The sequence below is a fragment of the Chiroxiphia lanceolata genome, chromosome 26 (genome assembly GCF_009829145.1).
Source record: "Chiroxiphia lanceolata isolate bChiLan1 chromosome 26, bChiLan1.pri, whole genome shotgun sequence".
In the NCBI taxonomy this organism is placed as follows: domain Eukaryota; kingdom Metazoa; phylum Chordata; class Aves; order Passeriformes; family Pipridae; genus Chiroxiphia; species Chiroxiphia lanceolata.
Window position 1 is genome coordinate 534,291 of NC_045662.1, and position 24,622 is coordinate 558,912.

Sequence of the window (24,622 nt, forward strand, 5' to 3'; positions counted from 1 at the left end):
CTGACTTGCAAAGGCTTTTCCTATGGCTGGAGAGCCTCAGCCTGCTGTCCATACTTTCCTATGTTGGTTTCTTATCTCACAGAAGTGACTACATTTACTGTCTTCTAGATGAGGTACCTGATCCAACAAATAATTCTCCAAATGTTCATTTGCTGGCGTAGGCCTGATTTTCGGGATCAGATCTAGTTGTCCAAACATGTTTTAGCAGAGGAGGATTTTCCTGACAATTTTAACTGAGGATAGATGCCCTTTTTGCATACTGTGAATTTTCAGGGATGGTGGTTTTGTTTCATTACCAGCAGCATCTGAAGAGCCAGCACAGGCAAGCAAACTCAGAGAAACTTTTCTTTCTTTGCAGGTGGACCTCAACAGATGGAAGGACATGGCAAATGGGACAAATGTGGAAGAATTTGTCCTTCTTGGCTTCCCAGGCACGTGGCATTCCCGAGTGTCCCTTGTGGTGGTGTTTGCACTGATGTACTCCCTGACAGTAATAGGCAATGCGTCCATCATAGGCCTCGTGTGGATGAGCAGCAACCTACACACCCCAATGTACTTTTTCCTCAGCAATCTCTCCTTTCTGGAGATCTGGTACACTACGGGTGTTGTTCCCAAAGCCATAGGAGTCATGTTGGGGACTAGCCAGACCATTTCCTTCAGGGTCTGCATCCTCCAGTTGTTCTTTATTCTCTCTCTAGGCGCCACTGAGTGTTTTCTACTGTCTGTCATGGCCTATGACCGCTACTTAGCCATATGCTACCCCTTGAGATACAGCTCCCTCATGAACAGTGGCCTCTCCACTCGGCTGGTGCTCAGCTCCTGGCTGGGAGGCTTTCTGGCTGTCTCCCTGCTGGCCTTTCTGACATCCAGGCTGACTTTCTGTGGGCCAGATGTCATCAATCATTTTCTCTGTGATATAGATTCCTGCCTTGCCCTCTCCTGCAGTGATACATGGCCTGTGGAGCTGGCAACGTTCCTTGTCTCCATAATTGTTGTGGTGGCTTCCTGTGTGGTCACCCTGGTCTCCTACATGTACATCATCTCTTCTATCCTGAGGATCCAGTCAGTCCATGGCCAGAAAAAGGCCTTTTCCACCTGCTCTGCCCATCTCAGTGTCGTCACCATCTGGTTTGGCTCCACCATGTTCCTCTACGTCAAACCATCAGCCCAGAATTCCCTGGATCTGAACAAACTCGTGAATACCTTTAACACGGTGGTAACTCCTTTGTTAAACCCCTTCATTTACACACTCAGAAACAAAGAAGTGAAGCAAGCTCTGGGACGGGCTTTCCAGAAGAAGTGAAGTGGCTTTTCAAAAGGCCCCAGTGTGAGCAAACAGATTGATCCCTTCCCTCCCCTGACTTCTGCTCTGCAGAGGATCCTCACAGAGTGTAAGTGTGTGTGTGGGCACCCCAGGCAGTGAGAAGCCTCCAGTTCCCCAGCTCATCTCACTCACAGCCAGCTCAAGTTGGGCTGAGCCTCAATTCTACGGCTCCCACCACCCTCTGTTCCTTCTGAGGTGAATCCAGCATGCCTCCCCAGTGCTTTAAAGAGCAGTGCTTGGCAAGAGTCACAAGCCCCATCAATAAGCTAACAGAACTGGAGGAGTGGTCCTATCACAGGTTTCTATTCTAGTTTGCCAAGTGCTTCATCTTGTCAGGGTTTGTCTGAATCCCCTAAAGGAATCCCAGCAACTGCCTCACTGTTTAGGAAATAGATGTGTTTCTCCATTTAGTCTGATGTTTTCTGGATGTATCTATGCCCCATTCTTGTGGCTATTTCATTGAATCATGCTCTGATTCAAGATAAAATTTGACAATGTCTAATATTTCTACCTGCAGTCACTATTCCTAGCATAAGACTGTAAACAAATTTTGCATAATTCCTCTTCTTTCCTCTCCTTAATATCTGAATCTACTCTTTTAATTTTAATTAAAAATATGCAAAATAGTGTGCTTCACCCTGGATGGGTCAGATCATTTCCACATCTAAAACCCACATCATTTTTAACAGCCCATTTTGGTCTTTGTTGTGGAAAAACTGTAATGTCACAGCAAAGTGCTCAGACTGCAGAGCTTTGGAAGGCTGGCTGAGAAGCAAGTCTCCCTTCACACTCAATGGGAGGATATTAGCACTTCCAAAGGCCACTTGCTTTTTCCCTCCCAACTTTCATTTCAGAACAGATTAGTCATGTTCTCAAAGCTTTTCTTTCTGCACACTGACCGTGAAGAGTCCATGTGGCCACTTCATAAAGAGGAGGCATCAGCATGACAGACACGCCTTTATGGAGAGTGTGGGATTGATTTCACCTGAGTGTGGAGCTTCCCAGCTGAGATGATTGAGTCTGAACTGAACATCTACTTCTAGAAGCAATGGCACTTCTAGGGAGATTCACCAACCTCCTGGATCCGCCTGGGCACTTGGCTCTTCGGCCTGCATCCAGGCCCAGGCACCACTGCCCAAGGACAGGCTGAGTCCCACCCTTGTCAGCTGTGCTCTCTTTCCCAGTGGCATTTTGGAAAATCCCTGGCACAGCCCACTGAGGCTGCAGAAAAAGCCTGAGATTGGATTTATCCTCAGGTAGACATCACTGCTTGTCATTCTTGCATGGGAATGATGCAGTTTGGGGAGAATTGTGTCTGTGGAGTGTTGAAGCCCTCTGCAGCCCTGGAGAGCAACAAAAAGCTAGAGCTGGAATGTCCAAGAAATCCAAGACACAGCAGAGTGCAGGACACTGAGAGATGCTGTGAATTCCTCATCAGCACTGCCTGAAGCTCTCTGAGAGAAACAGAGGCATGCAAAGCCTCAAAGAGGGCTGTCAGAGCAGACCTACATCACCTGGGAGAGGCAGACCACCCTGGAAGAGAAGTAGGAAAACAACAAGTACCCTTAGGTTTCTCAAGTGAAGTGGATGATGTTTCATATGCAACAGACTCCAATTCAAAGAGTGGGATCCACCTGGAAAGCCAGCACCCCTAAGCTGAGCTTCCATAAGCAACGCTGTTGCCTGAGAATGTGTTCCCAGAACCCTTCCTTTCGCTCATGGGAGGAAGAAAGATCACTGAGATATGCTTACCAGCTGTTGGACAGAAAAACTAGCATGGACTCAGGAACATAGGAGCTCCCTCCAGCTCTGGGGATTTCCCTGAGAAGAAGAAAATACATGAAAAAGAGTGAGACCTCTCTCTGGCAGTGGATGAGTGCAGGAAGAATGTTGTCCAGAGTCTGGCTGGTGACTGTTTTCCACTTGCTGATGCCGGGCAAGGAAGGGCTCTTCACTTATTGGGCTACTGTGACCACATGGCAAAACCATAAAAGCAAAGGCCTACCAAAGGCTGCATTCCCCATCTGTGGCCATCAGCAGAGGCCCATGGAAAGGGAACAGAAAGAAGAGCTGTAGGTTACTTGTCCCGAGTACTCCAGTTTACTACCTATTTTAAGCAGAGGGCATTGACAAGGGTGGTTTGGCTTGTTTATGGTGTAGCCTTCCAATGGATCTGCACCAAGTTAGGTTTCTTGGACAGTTTTAATCATCAAAATCCCTGGATCTAGAAGCAGCTGTAAAAGTTGCATGAGTGTTTCACAGCAGAAGGCCAGCCCAGCCCAGCCCTGCCTCCCCACTGCCCCCAGGTGCCACTGCTGGGCAGGCTGAGATCAGAGCTACGTGTAAGTGGTGGCACAGAGGGAATCGCTCCTCAGACCACCTCTCAAATTTCATAGAATCATAGGATCATTTAATGGCTTGGGTTTGAAGGCACCTAAACGATAATCAGTTCCAACCCTGCCACATGGGCAGGGACACCTTCCACTAGACCAGGTTCCTCAAAGCCCCATCCAACCTGGCCTTGAGTGGCCAAGTTGTGGCCAGTGTGGCACTTCCAGGGAGGGGGTATCCACAGCTTCTCTGGACAACCTGTGCCAGGGCCTCACCACCTTCACAGGGAAGAATTTCTTCTTAATAAGTAATATGAATCTATCCTCTTTCAGTGTGAAGACATTCTTCCTTGTCCTGTCACTCCATGCCCTTGTAAAAAGTCCCTCTCCAGCTCTCTTGGAGCTCATTTAGGTAGTGGAAGGGGCTTTAAGTTGTCCCTAGGGCCTTCTCCAGGTGAACGCTGCCAGCTCTCCCAGCCTGTCTCCAGAGCAGAGGGGCTCCAGCCCTTCGAGTGTCTTTGTGGTCTTCTCTGGGCTTGCTCCAGGAGCTCCACATCTCTCTTATGTTGGGGGCCTCAGAACTGGGCACAGCACTCTAGCTGGGATCTTACAAGAGAGGAGTAAAGAGTCACCTCCCTTGACCTGGTAGTGACTCTTCTTTTGATGCAGCCTGGGATACAATGGCTTCCAGGGCTGCAAACAACATTGCCAGCTCATGTCCAGCCTCTCATCCACCAGTACCCCTAAGTCCTTCTTGGCAGGGCTACTTTCAGTCCACTCATCACCCAGCCTGTGCTTGGGAGTGGTCCAACCAATATTCAAGACCTTACACTTGGACTTGTTGAGCTTCATGAGCTTCATGGGCCCACCTCTCTACCCTGTAAAAGTCAATGTTGTAGGAACACAACACACAGTGGACTCTGAGGACACCTGGGGACAACCAAGGCAGGGCAGAAGCATTGTGGGGAAGAACAAGGCCCCACACAAGCTCTGGGAATTGTTTGTGTACTCACAGGCTGCACAGAGAAGGGATGAGTCAAAACCAGCCAGAAATTTTTCCTGAGGGCAGAGTTACACAGGTTGGAGCCAGCAGCACAGTCCATGGACACGGAGAGGGAAGAAGTGACCATAAGGAGGGAAAGAGAAGTTTAGGACACATCCTTATAAAGAGGAGTCCTTGGACATCCAGCTGAGGATTCCTGGAACTTCTTCTTTAGAACAGCAATTCAAACAACCCCACCAGAATGATCCAGACTGATATATCACTTGCCTGCTCTGGTCCCATCCAGCACATAAACTGAATCTTCCACCCGCAGTGCTGCATTCCTACTTTAGAAATCCTGGGGCCTTTAATCCCAGGGATCAGAAGAAGCCTTCATTGGGAAATGGGCATGGAACAAACCGGGAAATGAAAAGGCAGCAGTGCAGGAAATGAAAGCACAGCCCATATCATTAGCTGGTTTGCATGTAAGATGAGCTTGTGGGGAAATTGTTACCTCTGGAAAGGCTGCCCCTGGTCCTGAGGCAGTGAAGGGCAGGTATAAAAGGCAGCCCCAGTCCCTGCTCTCTCATCCACTTCTCTTGCCTCCTTCTGCTTGGGAACCAGGTGAGTGTGAAGCCCCTTCTCCTCCTCTTCCAAACAGAGGTCTCCATCACTTGATGGACATCTCAGGTGATTTTGGCTTTCTCATATTTGGGGTTTGGAGTGCTTTTTCATGAGAGATGAAAACGGGGAGGAGGTTGGCACAGAGAGAGACTGGGACACGACTGTGGTGGCTTTTGGTTTTTGCACCAGAAGAGAGCTTTGCTTCCTTGGGCCAGGCTCTTAGTAGCGCCCTGGCCAGATGAGGCAATGAAGACTGTGTGGCTGCTGGCACAGTCTCCAGCATCCACTCATGGATGGCCTTTGCAGTTTTGTGATGGGATAACCAGGCTGCTCTTCACCCATCCACCCCTGTGCTCTGTTTGCTCTCTGTCCTCTGTCCCAGGTGCAGCTCCAGCCCCAGACATGTCCTGCTACACCCCGTGCCGTCCCTGCCAGCCCTGCGGCCCGACCCCGCTGGCCAACAGCTGCAATGAGTGCTGTGTCAGGCAGTGCCAGGACTCCACTGTTGTCATTGAGCCGCCTGCTGTGGTGGTGACCCTGCCCGGGCCCATCCTCAGCTCCTTCCCACAGAACACCGTGGTGGGATCCTCCACCTCCGCTGCCGTTGGCAGCATCCTCAGCTGTGACGGAGTGCCCATCAACTCCGGGGGCTTTGACCTCTCCTGCATCACCAGGCGCTATGGTGGCAGGAGGGGCCTCCCCTGCTAAAGCTGCTGAGCATATACAGGTCTTGGGAGGTTTCCCCAAGATGTCCAGACATCGAGAACAAAGAGAGAATCTTCAGGTCATTTCTTTCAGAGGAACTGAGCATCTTCAGCTCCTCCTAAGAATGCTGGCAGGAAGGGGCCAGCCTGGGCACTTTGAAAACATGGCCCATGTCTTTCCTTTGATATTTCTACATACCTCCTTTTCTCATTTTTCATTCTTTTCTTCTGCTCCCCTGGGCTGCAAGGCTCCTCCAAGCCAGCCTGCACTCTACAGGAAAGGCAAATGGATACCCTGCATGGAGTTCGCCATGGGCAAGAGGTGAAGTCTCTTACTTGTCCCTCCAGACCGCTGCACTGAGGTCCTGTGCTTGTGGTGACCTTGATTCCATCTTTAAACTCAATAAAGATTTTTAGATCTCAGCCTGAGTCTCCAGCTGGTCCTTCCCTCAGTTATATCGCCTCCGGGTAATGGTGTTGATCCTGTCAAGCTGATGATGTAGGGAGATCCTTCACCCAGAAAAATGTGAGACTGGGACATGCTGCAGAGGGTCCTCTTCAGGGCACTATCCTAGGGCAGTATGTAAAATATTCTCAGCTACCCCAGACTAAGTGGGAATCAGCCCTTGCCTTGCAGTGTCTCTGCCCAGACATCTCCCCACAGGTCCTACAAGAACCTCTACTGTCCTCAAGTGACAGCTAGAATTCCATGGAAGCTCATGGAGACAAACCACCTTGTAGGATCATGGGAATGGGGCACCTCTTGCTCTGGTCAGTGCTGTGGCAGGGGAGACAGAAGATGTTCCCAAAGGAAAGCAGGAGTGTGGATGGGTGGAATTGCCTCAGGGATGGCCCATGGCCTCATGTCCTCCTTGTCCTCCCCTCTATTGCCCAATCTGGGGCCTGGCCAGCACACATGGGCATGGGCAGCCAGGGTCAGTTCCCCTATCCAGCTCTACCACTGCTGAGGCCCATGGCAGGATCCAGGTTTTGGCAGGCAGGCAGAGTTCATTCACAGGTCAGTATTGGGATTAACCACTCTGGATCTCACGCTTGGGTCCCCGGGAATCCCACGGGCCAGGGCAGTCCAAGGACAGTAACCGGTGCCCACAGGCCCATCACTGACTGGTGGAGCTTTGTCACTCCCAGGCTCGGGTGGAGCAGCTATGTTCAAGCTCAGCACCTGCAAAGCCCTGCTGAACCAGCTCTGCTCCAGAAAAGCTCTGTGCAAGGTCATTCTAGATCCCTTGAGCTGTGGAGGTGACAATGGGACACACTCAGTCATATCTGTGACCTCTCTGTGGCAGACAAGTTTTGTCCATGGGAGTCCCTCTTGCTTAGACTGATGTTCTTGGGCACTTTGATCAAAAGCACTTTAGAGGCCTCAGTCAGGAAGAGCCTGATAAACAGAATCCATCTGTCCATCCTTCCATCCACAAGGGAGACTGTGTAAATTGCCCTTTCCCCATCTGGGAACTTGAAATGCAAGTAGATGTTCTGTTCTTCCAGAGGGTCAGGTTGTGAACTCCTTTGACAACATCATCTCCTCTTGCCTGTTTGACCAAGGGTGAACTAGGATGACAGAGGTATCAAGGTGTTGAACACATCTCTCTTGGCAATAAGGTTGATGGAGGCTGTGTAAGCCAAGTTCTGCAGGCCTCAGTGCCACAAAATATCTGTACCCTGTGCGTATCTGTTGGAAATCCCTGCTTTTTAGCCATCCCTTCACAATTTATAGATGGTGGGTAACAGGGCTGATGACAGCACAGCACAGAGTATTCCTACAGAAAGTTGGGCCTATCAGTGTCCCACATTCCTCTTCCTTTCCATGACATGCTCCTGGCATTCGTCTTCTCTGAGTTTCTGTGAAGGACATCTGGGTTCACTATTAATACAGACACTTAGGGATTTTTTCTGTGTACTACTCTGAAATTTCTTTTTCAACCTTCATTCTCAGCTTAAGGGATCAATTAAAAGGCTGGCACATCTCAGACATCTACAATTGCCTGGATGCAGGGAAGGAGCTGATGAAGGCAAAGCTAAATTTTGCATGAAGGGACCAACAGGGAAACTTCCCTGCATATTCTTCCTGCCGGAGATTTGGGGCAGAGCCACTGAACCCCTCCACCTCTTTGGACAATGGACATGTTCCTGTGATGCCCATGCCTCACCTTCTCCCCCACAAGAGCTGCACTGCGGTCACTGGGTGAATTGGCAATATATGGGCAATCCAGTTCCTTGTTCTACCTGGCACTCCTGGAGTCCCCCATTCTCTCTCTGCTCTACAGTGCCCCAGGGCACTGGCACCACCCCTGCCCCAGGGATGCAATGGCACGTGCAGGGACCAGCCCAACCACAGAGCAAATGTTGGGGCATCCCCACCAACACTTGTCTACCCAGTAGCCCCAGCACCTCCCTGGCTTTCCCTGGGCAACATGCAGTGGCTCTGCCCTTTCACTCCAGTGCCCAGTGATATCACGTACAGTGATTCTTAAATTCTGTATCTGTTTGGGCCAAGACCTCAGCCTGACACAGCACCAGGTCAATGAATCGCACAAATACATTTGACATCGGCTTTGGCATGAAGGAAGGCTGTGTCCCACACCTGAAAGCACCAGCAATTCACTGGAAGCAGATTTATTTGGACATGGCCTGCACAAGGAGGGTAGGATTCCTTTTCCTTTCTCCAGATCCATAAAGCCAACCCCATCCTTTCAAACTCTCTAGCAGCTGTGCCCTGGCCTGGTGAGGCAGGCAGAGGAGGACTGCCCACCAGGCTGAGGCAGTCCCAGCGCTGGTACACTGAAATGAACTAAGGATCTTGGTGGGAAATGGTCCTTGTTGGGGCTTGGTATCAGCAGCAGTGGAGTGTGAGCTTCATAAGAACAGAAGGAGGGTTCAGGAAACAGGGGCTGCATTACAGTGCCTCTTGGAGAGATTTCTAGGAGGCTGATGCCATTACCTTTCAACTGCACTTGAGCTCCTGCTGATGTTGGGAAAATGCTGCTTTGCAGAGCTCATGAACTGAGCCATGGAGAGTGCCCCTGCCATGAGCAACACAGTCTGTTTGTGAGGAGAGACACAAAAAGACATAAGCTCTTGTAGACCTGTCAAATATTTGGTACATTCATACAAGTCTGGCTGCACACAAATCACCCAAGACATGAACACATGTAGGAACACAGCCTACTGTGAACTCTGCTGAGAACACCTGGGGACAACCAAGGCAGGGTTGGAGCGTTGTGGGGAAGGACAAGGCCCCAGGTAAGCCCATGGCAATGTTTATGTACTCACCAGAGAGTGGATAAGTCAAAACAAGCCTGAAATTTTTCCTGAGGGCAGTGTTAGGCAGGACAGAGTCAAAACCAGCAGCCCAATGCACACATGTGGAGATAACACAGGATCACCCATCAGGGTGAGCTGAGGAGGGAGGGATAGAGAAGGACATGGACCATCTTCATGCACAGAAGTCCTTGGGCATCCAGTTGCAGGCTGGATTTTCAAAGAGGGGAAACAAAAGACATGGGGAACTACAGACTGGTGAACTCCACCTCTGTGCCTGGAAAGATCATGGAGCAGATCCTAATGGAAGCAATTTTAAATCACATACAAGACAAGGAGGTGATCCACATAGCCAGCAAAGCTTCTCTGAGGGCAACTCGTGTCTGAGCAACCAGGTGGCTTTCTATGATGGAGGGACTGAAACAGTCAACAAAGGAAGACTGACCAATGTCCTCTGCCTGAACTTCTGTCCGGTCTTTGAAATGGTCCCACACAACATTCTTATCTCCAAACAGGAGAGACATGGATTTGAAGGGTGTACTATTGTGAATATGGAAATGGCTGGATGGACATAGACAGGGAGTTTTGGTCAATGGCTCTGTGATCAGGTGGAGGCCAATCATGAGAGATTTCTCTTAGGGCTCTGTCTTGAGACCAGTGCTTTTTAATATTTTTCTTCAATGATAGAGACATGAGATTGAGTGCCTCCTCAGCACATTTGCAGATGACACAAAGTTGACCAGTACAGATGACACTACAGATGGATAGGGATATCCAGGGGGACCTGGACAAAGTCGAGAAGTGAGCACATGAAAACCTCATGAAAATTAAGAAATTCAATGCAAGGTGCAGCACTTATATCAGGACAATCCCAGACATGAGTACAGACTGGGACATGAGTCACATTCACATTAAGAGCAGCCCTGTGGTGTTCTGGTGGATGAAAAGATGTACACGAGCCAACAGTTCACATTTGCAGCCCACAAAGCCAACTGCATCCTCTGCTTCATCAGAAAAGGTGTGACTGGCAGGCTGAGGGAAGTGAATCTTTGCATCTATTCTGCCCTCATGAGACCCCACCTGGAGTACTGTGTCCAGACCTGGAGTCTTCAGCAGAAGAAAGATGTGTACCTGTTAGACCAGGTCCAAAGGAGGCCACAAAGATGCTCAATGGGCTGGAGCAACTCTCCTTTGAAGACAGGCTGAGAGACTTGAGGTTATTAGCATGGAGAAGAGAAGGCTCCAGGTAGATCTCATTGAGGTCTTCCAGGATGTGAAGGGGGCTTATAAGAAAGATGGAGAGCAACTTTTTACATAGGTAGATACTGATAGGACAACTAGGGGAACAGTTGGAAATAAAAGAGGAAAGATTTAGATTAGATGTTAGGAATAAATTCTTACACAGACGGTGGTGAGTCAATGGAACCATTGACCCAGGGAAGCTGTGGCTGCCCCATTCCTGAAAGAGTTCAAGGCCACGTTGGATGGGGCCCTGGGCAGCCTGATCTAGTGTGTGGCATCCTTGTCCATGATGAGGGAGTTCCTTCCAACCCAAGCCATTCTATGATTACATGATTCTATGACTGCTACAGATTCTGTCTGAAAACAACACTTCAAACAACCCCACCAGAGTGATGAGGATAGGATCACTTGCCTGCTCTGGTCCCATCCAGCACATAAACTGAATCTTCCACCCGCAGTGCTGCATTCCTACTTTAGAAATCCTGGGGCCTTTAATCCCAGGGATCAGAAGAAGCCTTCATTGGGAAATGGGCATGGAACAAACCGGGAAATGAAAAGGCAGCAGTGCAGGAAATGAAAGCACAGCCCATATCATTAGCTGGTTTGCATGTAAGATGAGCTTGTGGGGAAATTGTTACCTCTGGAAAGGCTGCCCCTGGTCCTGAGGCAGTGAAGGGCAGGTATAAAAGGCAGCCCCAGTCCCTGCTCTCTCATCCACTTCTCTTGCCTCCTTCTGCTTGGGAACCAGGTGAGTGTGAAGCCCCTTCTCCTCCTCTTCCAAACAGAGGTCTCCATCACTTGATGGACATCTCAGGTGATTTTGGCTTTCTCATATTTGGGGTTTGGAGTGCTTTTTCATGAGAGATGAAAACGGGGAGGAGGTTGGCACAGAGAGAGACTGGGACACGACTGTGGTGGCTTTTGGTTTTTGCACCAGAAGAGAGCTTTGCTTCCTTGGGCCAGGCTCTTAGTAGCGCCCTGGCCAGATGAGGCAATGAAGACTGTGTGGCTGCTGGCACAGTCTCCAGCATCCACTCATGGATGGCCTTTGCAGTTTTGTGATGGGATAACCAGGCTGCTCTTCACCCATCCACCCCTGTGCTCTGTTTGCTCTCTGTCCTCTGTCCCAGGTGCAGCTCCAGCCCCAGACATGTCCTGCTACACCCCGTGCCGTCCCTGCCAGCCCTGCGGCCCGACCCCACTGGCCAACAGCTGCAATGAGCCCTGTGTCAGGCAGTGCCAGGACTCCACTGTCGTCATCCAGCCCTCCCCCGTGGTGGTGACCCTGCCCGGGCCCATCCTCAGCTCCTTCCCACAGAACACTGTGGTGGGATCCTCCACCTCCGCTGCCGTTGGCAGCATCCTCAGCTGTGACGGAGTGCCCATCAACTCCGGGGGCTTTGACCTCTCCTGCATCACCAGGCGCTATGGTGGCAGGAGGGGCCTCCCCTGCTAAAGATACTGGAAAAGCCCTGATGAGACATCTTGAGAAATTCAGAACATGGTGTCAGGCAGAGGATCTAGGCTTTGGGTGCTGTTTGCAGGATAGCTGACCAAACTTGCCTTTCTCTCCCTTTTCATTGTTTGCATCGGTGCTGCAATGTTCTCCAAAGGCCAGATTGGTGGGGACCATCTGTTTTCTCCCCTCTTTTTGGGACAGGTAGACAAACATCATGCAGGAACTATTCCACAGCCAAGGAACATAGGCTCTCTGCTGCCCTTGGTACTCCCTGCACCGCTGATCTGTGCTTGCAGTAACTTTGTTTCTGTCTTTTTTTTCAATAAAATTCTGCTGCATTCAAGTCTAGCCTCCATGTGGTTCTTTCCTCTGGTTATACTCCTGAATGCCAAAGGAGAATGGTGTTGCTCAGTGGTGGAAGGGGCTGAGCATATGAGACCCTTACCTATTCACAGAGGAATGGTCTTTTGGGGCACCAATGGAGGTGCAGATCTTTAGGGAAACATCCCTTGGAGGAAGACATCCCCGGCTGCTCTGCTTCCAGACACCATCAAGCCTTGTTTTGACGTGTCTCTCCCCATAAATTCCCAGGAAATTGGGAGACCCTGAAGCATTAGCAGCCCCATGAGCTCTTCAGGAAGAGTGTTCCTCTTGTTATGGCCAGAGCTGCACTGGGGGGGGGTGAGTGTGAGGGTTTTGGACATAATCTGCTCTGCAGAATATCAGGAGTTGGAATTTGAGGAACAGCCTTCATGTTGGACCATGACTTCTACTCCATCTTCCTCTTCCCTCCACGACCCAATAAAAAGTGAGCAAAATATCTATTGAGCACTTTCTTTTCCCTCTGCCGTGTTCCTTTAGCTGTTGATTCCAAGGTCTCAGCCTCTGTCTGACACAGCACCAGGCTGATGGGATGCACTGGTACATTTGGCATTGGCTTGGACATGAGGCAGGGACTCGTCTCACACCAGACAGCACTGACACTGCAGCGAATGCAAACTCACTCAGGCATAGCCTGGATGAATCTGGCAGAACTTCTCAGCCTTTCTCACTGTCCACAGAACAAAACTCACACTTTTGAAGTCCCTAGATTGGGGGAGAGCCATGTCCTGGTCTGGAGAAGCAGGGAGTGAGGACTGCAAGCCATGCTTATCATTCCCAATATTGTTTACACTGAATTAATCTAAGGGTCCAAAACAGTGTGAAAACATCCTTGCTGGGGCCTGGAATCATCATCAGCAGACTGTGAGCTTTGAAGGAGTAGGAAAAGGAGGACTGAAGATACAGAAGCTTGCATTTCAGTGCCTGTGGTGAGGACAATTATCTGCCAGGTTTGTTCTCTTGTTCAGTTGCACTGAAGTTCCCCCTGGCTCTGGCTGCTCTGTGGAGCTTATTGACAGAGCAGTGGAGAGTGACACTGCCATGAGTAGAGCAATCTCTCACGAGGAGGGACACATATACATACACACTTGTGCACAAATTTTTGCACCCGTGTACATTCACACAATCCCAGCTGCACACAGGACACAGAAAGTCACAGACAGCACAGCTTCTGCCAGGAAAATCCTGCTTGTCAAATCTGATTTCATTCTACGACAAGGTGACCCACCTGGTTGATCAATGGAAGCCCTTTGATGTAATCTTTTTGGATTTCAGTAAAGCTTTTGATACTGTCTCTCCCAGGATCCCTCTGGACAAACTGTCCAGCTCAGAGCTGGATAAACACATCATGTGGTGGGTAAGTAGTTTGCTCATGGGGCGAGCACAGAGGGTGGAAGTGACTGGGGTGACATCAGGTGGGCACCTGTCACTAGTGGGGCTCCACAGGGCTCCATTTTGGGCCCTCTGCTCTTCAGCATCTTCATCAATGACTTGGACACAGGACTGGAAGGGACATTGAGCAAGTTTGCAGATGACAGTAAATTAACAGACAGACAATAAACAGTAAAAGTTGTTGACTCCCTTAAAGGCAGGGAGGCCCTGCAGAGAGATTTCAATAGATCAGAGGACTGGGAATCACCAAGCATAGGAAGTTCAACAAGGGGAAGTGCCAGATCTTCCCCTGGGATGGGGCAACCCTGGATCTATGGACAGACTGAGAATGAGATGCTGGAAAACAGTGCCAGGAAAGGGCCCTGGGGGTCCTGGTGGGTGGCCAGTTGGCCATGAGTCAGCAGTGCCCTGGCAGCCAGGAGGGCCAACCCTGTCCTGGGGGCATCAGGCCCAGCATCACTGGCCGGGCCAGGGAGGGGATTGTCCCGCTCTGCTCTGCCCTGGGGCGGCCTCACCTCAATATTGGGGCAGTTTGGGGGGACACAATGGAAGGAAGGGATTGAGCCATTAGAGAGTGTCCAAAGGAGGCCACGAGGATGGGGAAGGGTCTTGAGGGGAAGGCGTGTGAGGACACTGAGGGCACTTGGTGTGTTCAGCTGGAGAAGAGGAGACTGAGGGGAGACATCATTGCAGTTCCAGCTTCCTGGGGAGGGGCAGAGAAGGGGCAGGCCCTGAGCTCTGCTCTGTGGGGACCAGGGACAGGATCCCAGGGAATGGCTTGCAGTTGTGTCAGGCAGGTTTAGTTTGGATATTAGAAAAAGCTTCTTCCCCCACAGGATGGTTTGGCACAGCCTCAAGTCTGACAGAGTTCAATAAGTGTTTGGATGATACTCGCAGGCACATGGTGTTACTCCTGGCACTGTGCTGTGCAGGGCTAAGAATTGGACTCCGTGATCCTTGTGGATCCCTTCCAACTCAGAATATTCTGTGAAAGAATCACAGTGAACTGTGGCCTCTTCAGTAGACAAGTGGAGATGATAGTGGCAGGGCTAGAGCATTCTGAAGAAGAACGAGGCATGGGCCTCACAGACCTCTCAGGTGTAGAATAAGAGAAGTATGAGAAACAGTCCAGCAGAATTTTTGTGGGTTCATTTTTAGGCAGGATAGAGCAAAATCCAGGAGCTGAGCCACTTCTTGCCAACAGGAGCACCAAAGACCCCCAAAGCAGTGATCCAGACTGACATAATTTGCTTTTACTAGACTCTTCCAGCATGTGAGATGAGTCCTCTGAGTCATCTGCCTACACTGATGTGTTTTGCTCCAGAAGGGCTTGGGCCTCTCATCTTGTCACACAAAAAAACCAAAGAAAAGCGTTCACAAGGAAATGTGCCTGAAACAAAGCAGGAAATGAAACACAGACATTCAGGAAGCCAAGCCACAAACCATAGAATTAAATGGGATGTTTTGCATATTAAATGGGATGTTTTGCAATCGAGTTTCTCAGAAAATGATCATGTCTACCAGGGATGCCTCTGGCAGCTTGGGGAAGTAAAGGTCCATAATAAATGCTTGCTCAGCTTCTCCACTTCTCTCGCCTGCTCAGCTTCTCCACTTCTCTCGCCTCCTTCTCCTCAGGAATCAGGTAAGTCTGAAGCCCCTTCTCCTTCTCTGCTTTCTCTAAAGGAGATCTCACCTCCATGGACCTCTCAATTGATTCCAGCTCTCTTCTAGGATGGCTCTTGGGATTGCTTTTCATGGGAGAGAGAAGTAGGGAGAAGGTCAGAAATGGAGGAAGGCTGAGGCTTGTATGCAGGTGGCATCTGCACTCGGGGGCTGAGCAGTAGCTGCATAGGAGCTGGGGGCTCTTTTTGGGCCCTGGCAGGATGAGGGCAATAAGCCCTCGTACATCTCTGCACAGCCTCCACCTCCTGGCTTGTCTTGTGTCTTGTCTCCCTCATGGCGTGGTGACAAGCTGCTTCTCACACATCTCCATTTTTTGCTTCCTCCCTGCCCTCTCTCCAGGTGCCCTTTGTGCCCCAAGACATGTCCTGTACAGAGTTGTCCCTGCAGCCCAACCCTGTTGGCCAACAGCTGCAATGAGTGCTGTGTCAGGCAGTGCCAGAGCTCCACCGTCGTCATTGAGCCGCCGGCTGTGCTGGTGACCCTGCCCGGGCCCATCCTCAGCTCCTTCCCACAGAACACCGTGGTGGGATCCTCCACCTCCGCTGCCCATCAACTCCGGGGGCTTTGACCTCTCCTGTATCACCAGCTGCTACTGTGGCAGATGTCCCCCCTGCTAAAGCCCCTGCCAACATTGTTCAACAACCTCCAAGACCTCCAGTCCTGGTGCTGGACTGAAGACAGGTTGGCTGCCATATGCCCACCAAGATGCTCTACCACTGCCCTCCACAACTAGACAGGGGGAGAAAATATGATGAAGGGCTCATGGGTTGAGTGAGAGAAGGACAGTAAGAGATCATCTAGACTTTACCATTATATGCAAAGTAGACTCCGGGAAAATAATTGAATTTATTTCTAATCAAAATCAGAGCAGGATAATATAAAATAAGGACAAATCTAAAACCACATTCTTCCCACCCTTCCCTTCTTCCTAATCTCAGCTTCACTCCTGACTTCTCTACCTTCTCCCACTGAGTGGCACAGGGGGACAAGGTGTTGCAGTGTGTTGTTTCTGCTGCTCCTTCCTCCTCATGCTCTTTCCCAGCTCTAGCATGGGAAGATTCCTTTACAAACTTCTCTAACATGGGACCTTCCCACAGGCTGTAATTCTTCACAAACTGCTCCAGCACTGATCCTTTCCACAGGGTGCAACCTTTCAAGAACAGACTGGGTTCCAGTGTGGCTCCTCCACAGGTCTGTTACGACCCGCCCCAGAAAAAGGGAGGGGGGTAACCCAGGTTTTTACCAATAATTCCCTTGGGGTGGATTAGAGTGAAACGACACTGAATAATCGGTATCTGAAAACATATACTGGCAAGGTTTATTTTAACAATTCTGTATTAACAAGCATGCTAACAGTTTGGGTGTTGTCATGAAACAATGTAACATAAAGATAACTTTTGGGGGGCAGAAACTGTTTAGGGGAGAGGAAAACCAGGATGAGAGTGAGGGAAAAGAGAAGCTGAGAGTACAGAAGAGATGGACATAGTCACCGCCCACTGGATCCAGCGATGCTTGAGAGCGATGGTCTTGATTCGCAGGCGGTGGGGGAGAAGGAGAACCCAAATTCTCAAAGTCACCAGTCAGTTTATATACTCTCAGCATGCTTTTGCACCTCCCTGGCATGAGGAGTTGTTTGCCTTTTAGGGCTTAGTACTGGAGGGAGGGATGGGCCCAATTGGCCACCTGAGGTATCTTCTTGCCTTTTAGGGCTTAGCCCCTCTGAGGCAACTTCTTGCCTTTTTAGGGCTTAGTCCACCTGAGGCATCCTCTTGCCTTTTAGGGCTTGGCACTGAGGGGACGGGCCCAACCGTCCATCTGGGGCACCCCCCCGCATCTCCAGGGCAAAAAGTCAAAGCCCACAAACTCCTGGAGTGCATAAATCATTAACTATTTCAGTCTCTGACAAGGTCCTACCAGCAAACCCACTCCAGCAAAGCCTTTTCTCCATAGGGCCACACTTCCTGCCAGGAACCCGTTCCAGATCTCCATGGTGTCACAGCTTCCTTCAGGGTACATCCATCTGCTCTGTCATGAGGTGGATACCTGCTCTACTGTGTACCTCCATGGGTTGCAGGGAAATCTCTGCTCCAGTGCCTGAGGCTCTTGTGCCACATCCTTCTTCACTGACCTTGGTGTCTGCTGTTTTCTCTAATTATTCCACCCTTCTCTCCCAGCTGCTGTTGCACAGCAGTTTTTTACCTCTTCTTAAAATGATAACAGGGAAGCAGTACCAACATCACAACTTAGCTCAGCTCTGACCAGCAGTGGGTCCACCTTGGAGCCAGTGGAATTGTCTTCATCTGACAACTCACAGAAGCCACCCCTGGGATCCCCTTCCCTACCAAAACCTTGTTACATAAAGCAGATACACTCTTCATATAAAAAATTGAGGGGAAGGTGCAAAGAAGACTCTTCTCAGAGGTGCCCAATGACAGGACCAGAGGTAATGGTTACAAGCTGAAGCACAGGAGGCTGTGTCTGGAACATCAAGACACTGACTGAGCACTGGAAAACAAATTGTCTGGAAAAGTCTTGGAGTCTCCATCTTTGGAGATCTTCAAAAGCCGTCAGGACATGGTTCTTGGCAACTTGCTCTATTTGCCCTGAATCAGAAGGGTCATTGGACTAGGTGGCCCCTTCCAACCTCAACCATCCCATGAAATGGTTCTCCAAAGGGCTTTTTACAAAATAACTTTTCCCACAATTGCTCTGGACTTCCAAGATAGCAGAGGAGTGTTTCCAGTGCATGCCCATGACCCAAATCTATGGAGGCGACTTTTAAATTTTCATGCTGTACTCTTTGGTCATAAATCACCTTCTGCATCCTCCAAAGGGGCCTTGGTGTCTGTTGCCCGCTTCTGCTTGTTTCTGGTGATACAGTGATACAGTGGTGCACTATCACAATATTTTTAGGGTTGTTACTGTCTATATTTACACTGTAGTACTGTAACACTGTGACTGATCCAACACAGGATACCTCAGTGCCTCAAGATAGATCTTTCCTCTATTTGTTATGTTATTTAAAGTGATGCCTTTGACCTCAAAGTTACATTTTGCTCTAGACTGCAAGAAGTCATAGGGGCTTAGGGACTAGTGACACAAAATCCACAATATACTCATCTGCCAAAACCCTGCCTGTCAATTCACTGAGCAGGGGCATCCCAGTCCCCCGACTGACTCAGAGATGTAACAGGGTCTGTGTCAAGATAAAGGCAATGGTCTGGCAGGGAAGTTGAGTGTTTGATTGTAAAACTCTAGGTGTGCATATGCTGTTGAGAAACAAGCTACACAAATGTCAGCATTGTTCTCCAAGATCACATACCCATTGGTGTGGTTCCATGAGTCAGTATCTGTATCCCCATCAAAAAAAGCTGGAGAAAAGAAACAACCATGCAACTTATCTCGTTGTCTTACAATGTCGATGCTGAGTAGGTCTGAGCTCTTTCCAAATTTTCTCCATAAATAATTTTAAAACAGCTTTCCCATTTGGTATTTCGCTGGGGGTGTTGGTGGTGTTTGCTTACTGTGTTCGGGCCACAAAATTACATCTTCTTTTTGCCTGTGAATTGGAAAGTTTCCACAAGTTTCATGTAGTGAATGATGTAAATTATTACCTCTGTATCCCTCTAGATATTGTCTAGCTCCTGCCTCTGGATCAGCCAATGCCACTGATGAAAGTGCTCCATGGAGGCCATGAAATGGACTTTCACTTCCTCTGCCCCTGTTGCATTTGAGGGTGGGGGCCAAAATGGACTCTCAAAAGCTGTCTCAGAACTTGGGAGTGCAAAAGGCAGCCTCCACAGGGTAACATCCTCACTGGGGAGGGAGGGAGAGAGAGAAAGGAGACACAGCATGTCCTCACACAAGGAAATCCCTAGGGTGACCAGCCAAGGATTTCAGGGCCCCTTCCTCTCAATACAGTCACAGGCAACACTACTAGCGAGCTCCAGGCCAACATCACTTGCCTGCCCTGCAGCCATCCAGCACTTGAGCTGAGTCTTCTGCTGGCATAGAATAATCCTGTCCTGGAAATCCTGGAGCCTCTCAATCCCTGCACTCAGAAGCCTCTGTGAGGGAATGTGTGTGACATACACCAGGAAAATAACAGGTAGTGTTGGGGAGAAAACCCACCCAGCCCATGTCATTAGCTGGGATGTTTTCCATTCAGCATGAGCACCCTAGGAAATTGCCACTTCCACAGCAGCCACCTCTGGCCCTGGGGCAGATTGGAGCCACCACAAAAGCCAGTCCAACTCCTTGCTCTGTCATCTACCTCTCTTTCTTCTTTTCCTTTGCAATCTAGGTGAGTCTGAAGTCCTTTCCTCCCAACATTTTTTCTGGTCATGCAGATGCATGATCTTCCATCCAACGCTTCCATCCAGGATTTTGGTGCTCCTTATCATGGGAAGGGGAAAAAAGCAAAGATCTGACTCAGAGACTGTCTGGAATTTGCCTGAGGAGGCCCTTCATTGAAGAAAAAGGCAGCAGCCCCACTGGGCCTGGTGACACTTTGCAGTATCGTGTTTGGATGAGGCCAAGAAACTTTTTTGTCTCACCACCCAGCCTCTACCTCCTGGCCTTTGGAACATTCACAGTGGGGTGATGGGCTTGTGACTTGTGACCAACTGCTCCTCACGTGTCCCACTGCTCTAATTCATTTCAAGTGTTTCTCCCAGGTGCAGCTCCAGCCCCAGACATGTCCTGCTACACCCCGTGCCTGCCCTGCCAGCCCTACAGCCCGACCCCGCTGGCCAACAGCTGCAATGAGCCCTGTGTCAGGCAGTGCCAGGACTCCAATGTCTTCATCCAGCCCTCCCCGTGGTGGTGACAGTAGCTTACTGGGAGCCGAGCTTGCCCCAAGCCCAGCCATAAGAGCATGTCAGTGCAGCATTGCTGCCTCCATAGGAACTGGAGCTGGTCCCAGAACACCATTTCACTCCTAAGAATATGACCAGGCCACCAGGAAGTGGTAAGGTCTGTAGTTATTCCTACCAGCTACCAGAGGAGGTATCAAAACTGCTCCAAAGGAGGATGGGTGTGATACCTGTTTTGGCATGAACTCAAACTACAAGTGGACCCAGGCTGAACTGAGTTCATTACAAAGAACACCAGTTTAAATACAATGCTTGAGTCATGACACGTGATCTCTTAACCAATGGCATTAAAGCACGCCACTGCGCATGTGCGATAGAGTACCGAGGACTACAGTTCCCAAGATGCTTTGCTACACTCTTCCTGTAATATGAACCGCCACAGATGGGTGGTCCCGTCTGAGATTGGGCTGTTGATGTCACTCACTGTGGCTGCAGACCTCATGCTGTCATTAGGCTTGATGCAAATCCTCTCCCCTTCCTCGTTGGTGAGGTGAAGGAGCGGAAGAAGCCAGAGATGCAGCAAGAGCAAGAGTAGAATGAGGTGTCCCTAAAGGGGCACAAGGCCAAGAAGTATCAGAAGTACATGGGAAGCAAAATATCCCTGACAGCATATGCCCTGCTTGGCTGAGGCCTGTCCCCTTGTGCAAAGAAGCTCTCTGAATGGTCCAGAGAAGTCTTATGTGGGGAGAAGTGACAGCTCCATGAAATCCGTGGGGCTTGAAGAGTTTAAAATATTACAGAGAGTTAGGCCTTTTCCCATGAGAACAGTGAGGCTAATTGGATGTTTCCATGGACACAGCCTTGAGTTCTACGGAGTACGGGGCGAAGCTGTTTGGCTGCGTGCAGGTGTTACATTCCTGGGTGTTTTTGCAAGAATATGTTTATGTGTGTGGGAAAGTAGAAGCGAGTGAACTGAATAAAAGCTACTGCTTCTCTGGAGCAGCAGACGTCCCTTTATCTCATAACCGTGTTGTGTGTGTGTGTTCTTTTCTCCAAGGACCAAGACCTATCGACATATACCCCACGACAGTCTTATGCATGCACACATGCATTCCTGATCCTACCAGGCTGAAAGCATCAATATCTGATATACATTAGTCCTTTGCAGACCTACAAGGATTCAAAAGAAGGATTTCAAGTTCGCCAGAACTCAGATCATCTCACACTGCTGAACTCAGCCTCCACAACGACCTGAGAAAAATATGTCTGCAGTAAGATGAATTTTCATGTGAATGCTCTCCTGTGGTCAGCCTGGACAGAATAGAGGGACGGAAATTGTCACAGGCATTGTCAAAGGCACTAAGAAGCCTTAGTTCATCACTCATGCTCCTTTCCATTTAGGGATTTCCACTTTCATGGAAGTTAGGGGATGCAGTTCTTCTGGAGCTCTGTGTCAGCACCATTATCTTCTCAAGAAAAGTCTACTGTGGGAAGGTCCACCTTGATGGAGTTTTGAGGAAAACTCAGAGAACAAAATGAAGTTTTTTATTCAGAGAAAAAAGAAGCTTTTTTGACAGGAACTGGTTGCAACGCTCAGGTTGGTTCCTTCCAGCCCTTGGTGCGGTGCAGAGCACACAAAGAGGAGAATGGACAGGCATTCTCTGTACAGCACATGACAAATATTTTCCTGTCCTAGGGTGCACACAGGGAAACCAGTTCCAAAGCAGGGGTTCTTTCACCACCTTCTCCTGCTTCTCAAGCCATGGACATTGACCCCTTCTGGAAGAATACAATGGCCTGGAGGTCTCTGCGTGCACTGAGGAAATAGTTCTGTAAGAGAAGAGCCCACCTTTCCCTGAGCTCAGCCTTGCACAGACATGTCCCCTCCCTCCCCTGGCTTGTTTTGGTTTAAAGGTAAGAAAATACGTACTACAGAGAGAGAAAAGGGCTTCTACAATACTTCTTCTTCACATCTGTCTGCTAAAAACTGGGTCCAGATAGATCAAAGGGAGAAGCAGAATTATTTGGGGAAAAAAACAAGACAAGGGGTCTGAGATAATGAGAAGATGTTTTTTCTCTCTCTTATTTTATAAAATTTTCAAGTAGTAATTGCATCTAGAGAAAACAGGTGCAAAACAACACATGTTAACCAATGTTTTCTGTAATTTGACCGTAATTCAAGACCATCCACTGCTGTGGCAGCAGAAGGTGTCCCCCTTGCTAAAGCCACTGATGACAGACAAGACAAGGAGCACTGGAAACCAAGAAGTTGATGTCAGACTGAAAGGTGCTAAAGGTGCTGCCATGTCCCTACACACAGCAGTTCCTGGGCATGTGGGAAAGAAGCACAAGATTGATGCCCATTTCCTGACAACTTTAGGATAAATGAACTCACAGAAGTAACACAGGTGAACATCACCTGCTCACAGAGGATGCCACCAGCTCTAAGCATTCTGACTCTGCTGACATCTTTCTGCCCTGGAAATGCTTTGGCCTCTAATTGGGCACACAGAGAAATGAACCACACTTGACATGTACCAGGAAATGAAAAGGCAGCAGTGCAGGAAACCAGGGCACAGCCCCTACCATTAGCTGGGATGGTTCACAACTGACATGAGCTGGTCAGAAAATTATGACTTGCACAAAGGTGCCTGTGGGCCTGGGGCAGTGCAGAACTGCTATAAAAGGCAGCCCAAGTCTCAGCTCTCACATCCACTTCTCTCACCTCCTTCTCCTCAGGAAGCAGGTGAGTGGGAAGCCTCTTCTCCTTCTCCTCTTGCTTCAAGACCACATTTTTTCTCACTGCAGGTCTCAGCTGATATGGGCTGTGTTAGCCCAGGGCTGGGAGCTGCTTCTGCTGGGAGAGGGAAGGGGAGAGAAGGTGTTGTGCAGAGAGAGGCTGGGACTTGGCTGAGGAGGCTGCTGGGCTTTGGGCTGGGCAGTGTCAGGTGGTGCAGGAGGTGCCTTGTCTGCAGGGGGGTTGGGTGCAGGGCTGCTTCTCATGTGTGTCTGCTTTGTGCTTCTCCCTGCCCTGTGTGCCAGGTGCCCCTGTGAGCCAGAGACATGTCGTGCTGCCAGCCCTGCAACCCTTGCTGCCAGCCCTGCGGCCCGACCCCGCTGGCCAACAGCTGCAATGAGTGCTGTGTCAGGCAGTGCCAGGACTCCGTCGTTGCCATCCAGCCCTCTGCTGTGGTGGTGACCCTGCCCGGGCCCATCCTCAGCTCCTTCCCACAGAACACCGTGGTGGGATCCTCCACCTCCGCTGCCGTTGGCAGCATCCTCAGCTGTGACGGAGTGCCCATCAACTCCGGGGCCTTTGACCTCTCCTGCATCACCAACCGCTACAGGTGTCGGCCCTGCTAAAGCTGCTGGCAACGTCCTGGGGCAAGAACCTGCAAGACCTCACAGCATGGGGCTGGACTGAAAACAGAACTCCGGGACATTGTGTTTCGAGCTTCAGGACATTATTTCCTTTTCCCGCTCTTCCATCTCTTTCCTTTGCTTTCTGTGTCTCCCCAGGCCAGCCAAGGGGGACCTGTCACCCTTTCTGCCTCTGCAGAGCAGGCAGATGGACACCCTGCTCCACTGCATCTTAGTGGCTGCTCCTTTTGCTCTCTGTGAGCCATCTCCTTTGCTTCTTTTGACTGAATCTGAAAAATCAGTCCGAGAAACTGCTCAGAGACTTTTTTATCTTTAAGCAGCAAGGTATTTGTTTATTCAACGTTGGGAACAAGCCAGCTCGCGCTGGACAAACTTGCTCGAAGGCTTTCCAGAGAATCAACACTTTTATACAATTTTCAGATGTGATTAAATGCATATTCAAGTGATTACAACATCTATCTATGCATATTAATAATAGGCGGAGTATAGGTGGAACTCAGGCGGGGCTTGGGGCAGTGCTTCTCTTGGCTTCCCATTTCGGAGGGGAGTTCCCATCTTCCTCCATGGGGCAGGGGGCTTCAACTCATCTTCCTCAGCTTGACCCTTCTTCTTTTCCATTGTTCTTGACCCATTCACTGTAGCTTGGAAAAAGCCCTGGCTCCAGACCTATTTCTCCTATTCAAATGTCTGCCTGATCCTGTTATATTTCTAATTTATTGCCTCTAGGCCTATTACATGTTCTTGTACTATTCTCTTAAGCTTTGGTCCAGCACAGATCGTTTTGGATGTTGGTAGCTTGTTAGCAGGCCCAAATTTCTTAGTTAACTCTTTTGGGCCTAGCCTCCTGTTTCAAGACTTGTTAAAGTTGTTGTGCATCCAAACCTGGGCCTCCACATGCTCCTTTTTTTCTTTAGCAGCTCTTCCAATCTGATCGGGGAAGAAGGTGAAGGAAGCAGACAGTGGAACTCCCTCTTGTGCCCTTTCCCTTGGAGCTGAAGAAAACATTCCTGGCTACTTCACAGCC

The 24,622-nt window shown here is 49.7% G+C and overlaps 3 protein-coding genes and 1 pseudogene across 3 annotated transcripts; all 4 read left to right on the plus strand.

The window, feature by feature from the left end:
* The first annotated feature begins 382 nt into the window (after nt 1-382).
* LOC116798713 (olfactory receptor 6F1-like) lies at nt 383-1,303 on the plus strand. The gene has a single exon (XM_032711306.1). The coding sequence runs from the start codon at nt 383-385 to the stop codon at nt 1,301-1,303; it is 921 nt and encodes a 306-aa protein (XP_032567197.1).
* Nucleotides 1,304-3,370: 2,067 nt separating this feature from the next.
* LOC116798526 lies at nt 3,371-5,968 on the plus strand (annotated as a pseudogene).
* A 5,670-nt stretch (nt 5,969-11,638) lies between these two features.
* LOC116798857 (feather keratin Cos1-1/Cos1-3/Cos2-1) lies at nt 11,639-11,944 on the plus strand. Its single transcript, XM_032711521.1, has one exon. It carries the CDS (start codon nt 11,639-11,641, stop codon nt 11,942-11,944), a length of 306 nt encoding a protein of 101 aa, XP_032567412.1.
* A 3,396-nt stretch (nt 11,945-15,340) lies between these two features.
* Nucleotides 15,341-23,580, plus strand: LOC116798858 (feather keratin Cos1-2-like). Its single transcript, XM_032711522.1, has 2 exons — nt 15,341-15,362; nt 23,260-23,580. The coding sequence occupies exon 2, from the start codon at nt 23,281-23,283 to the stop codon at nt 23,578-23,580; it is 300 nt and encodes a 99-aa protein (XP_032567413.1). The 5' UTR covers nt 15,341-15,362; nt 23,260-23,280.
* Nucleotides 23,581-24,622: the final 1,042 nt, after the last annotated feature.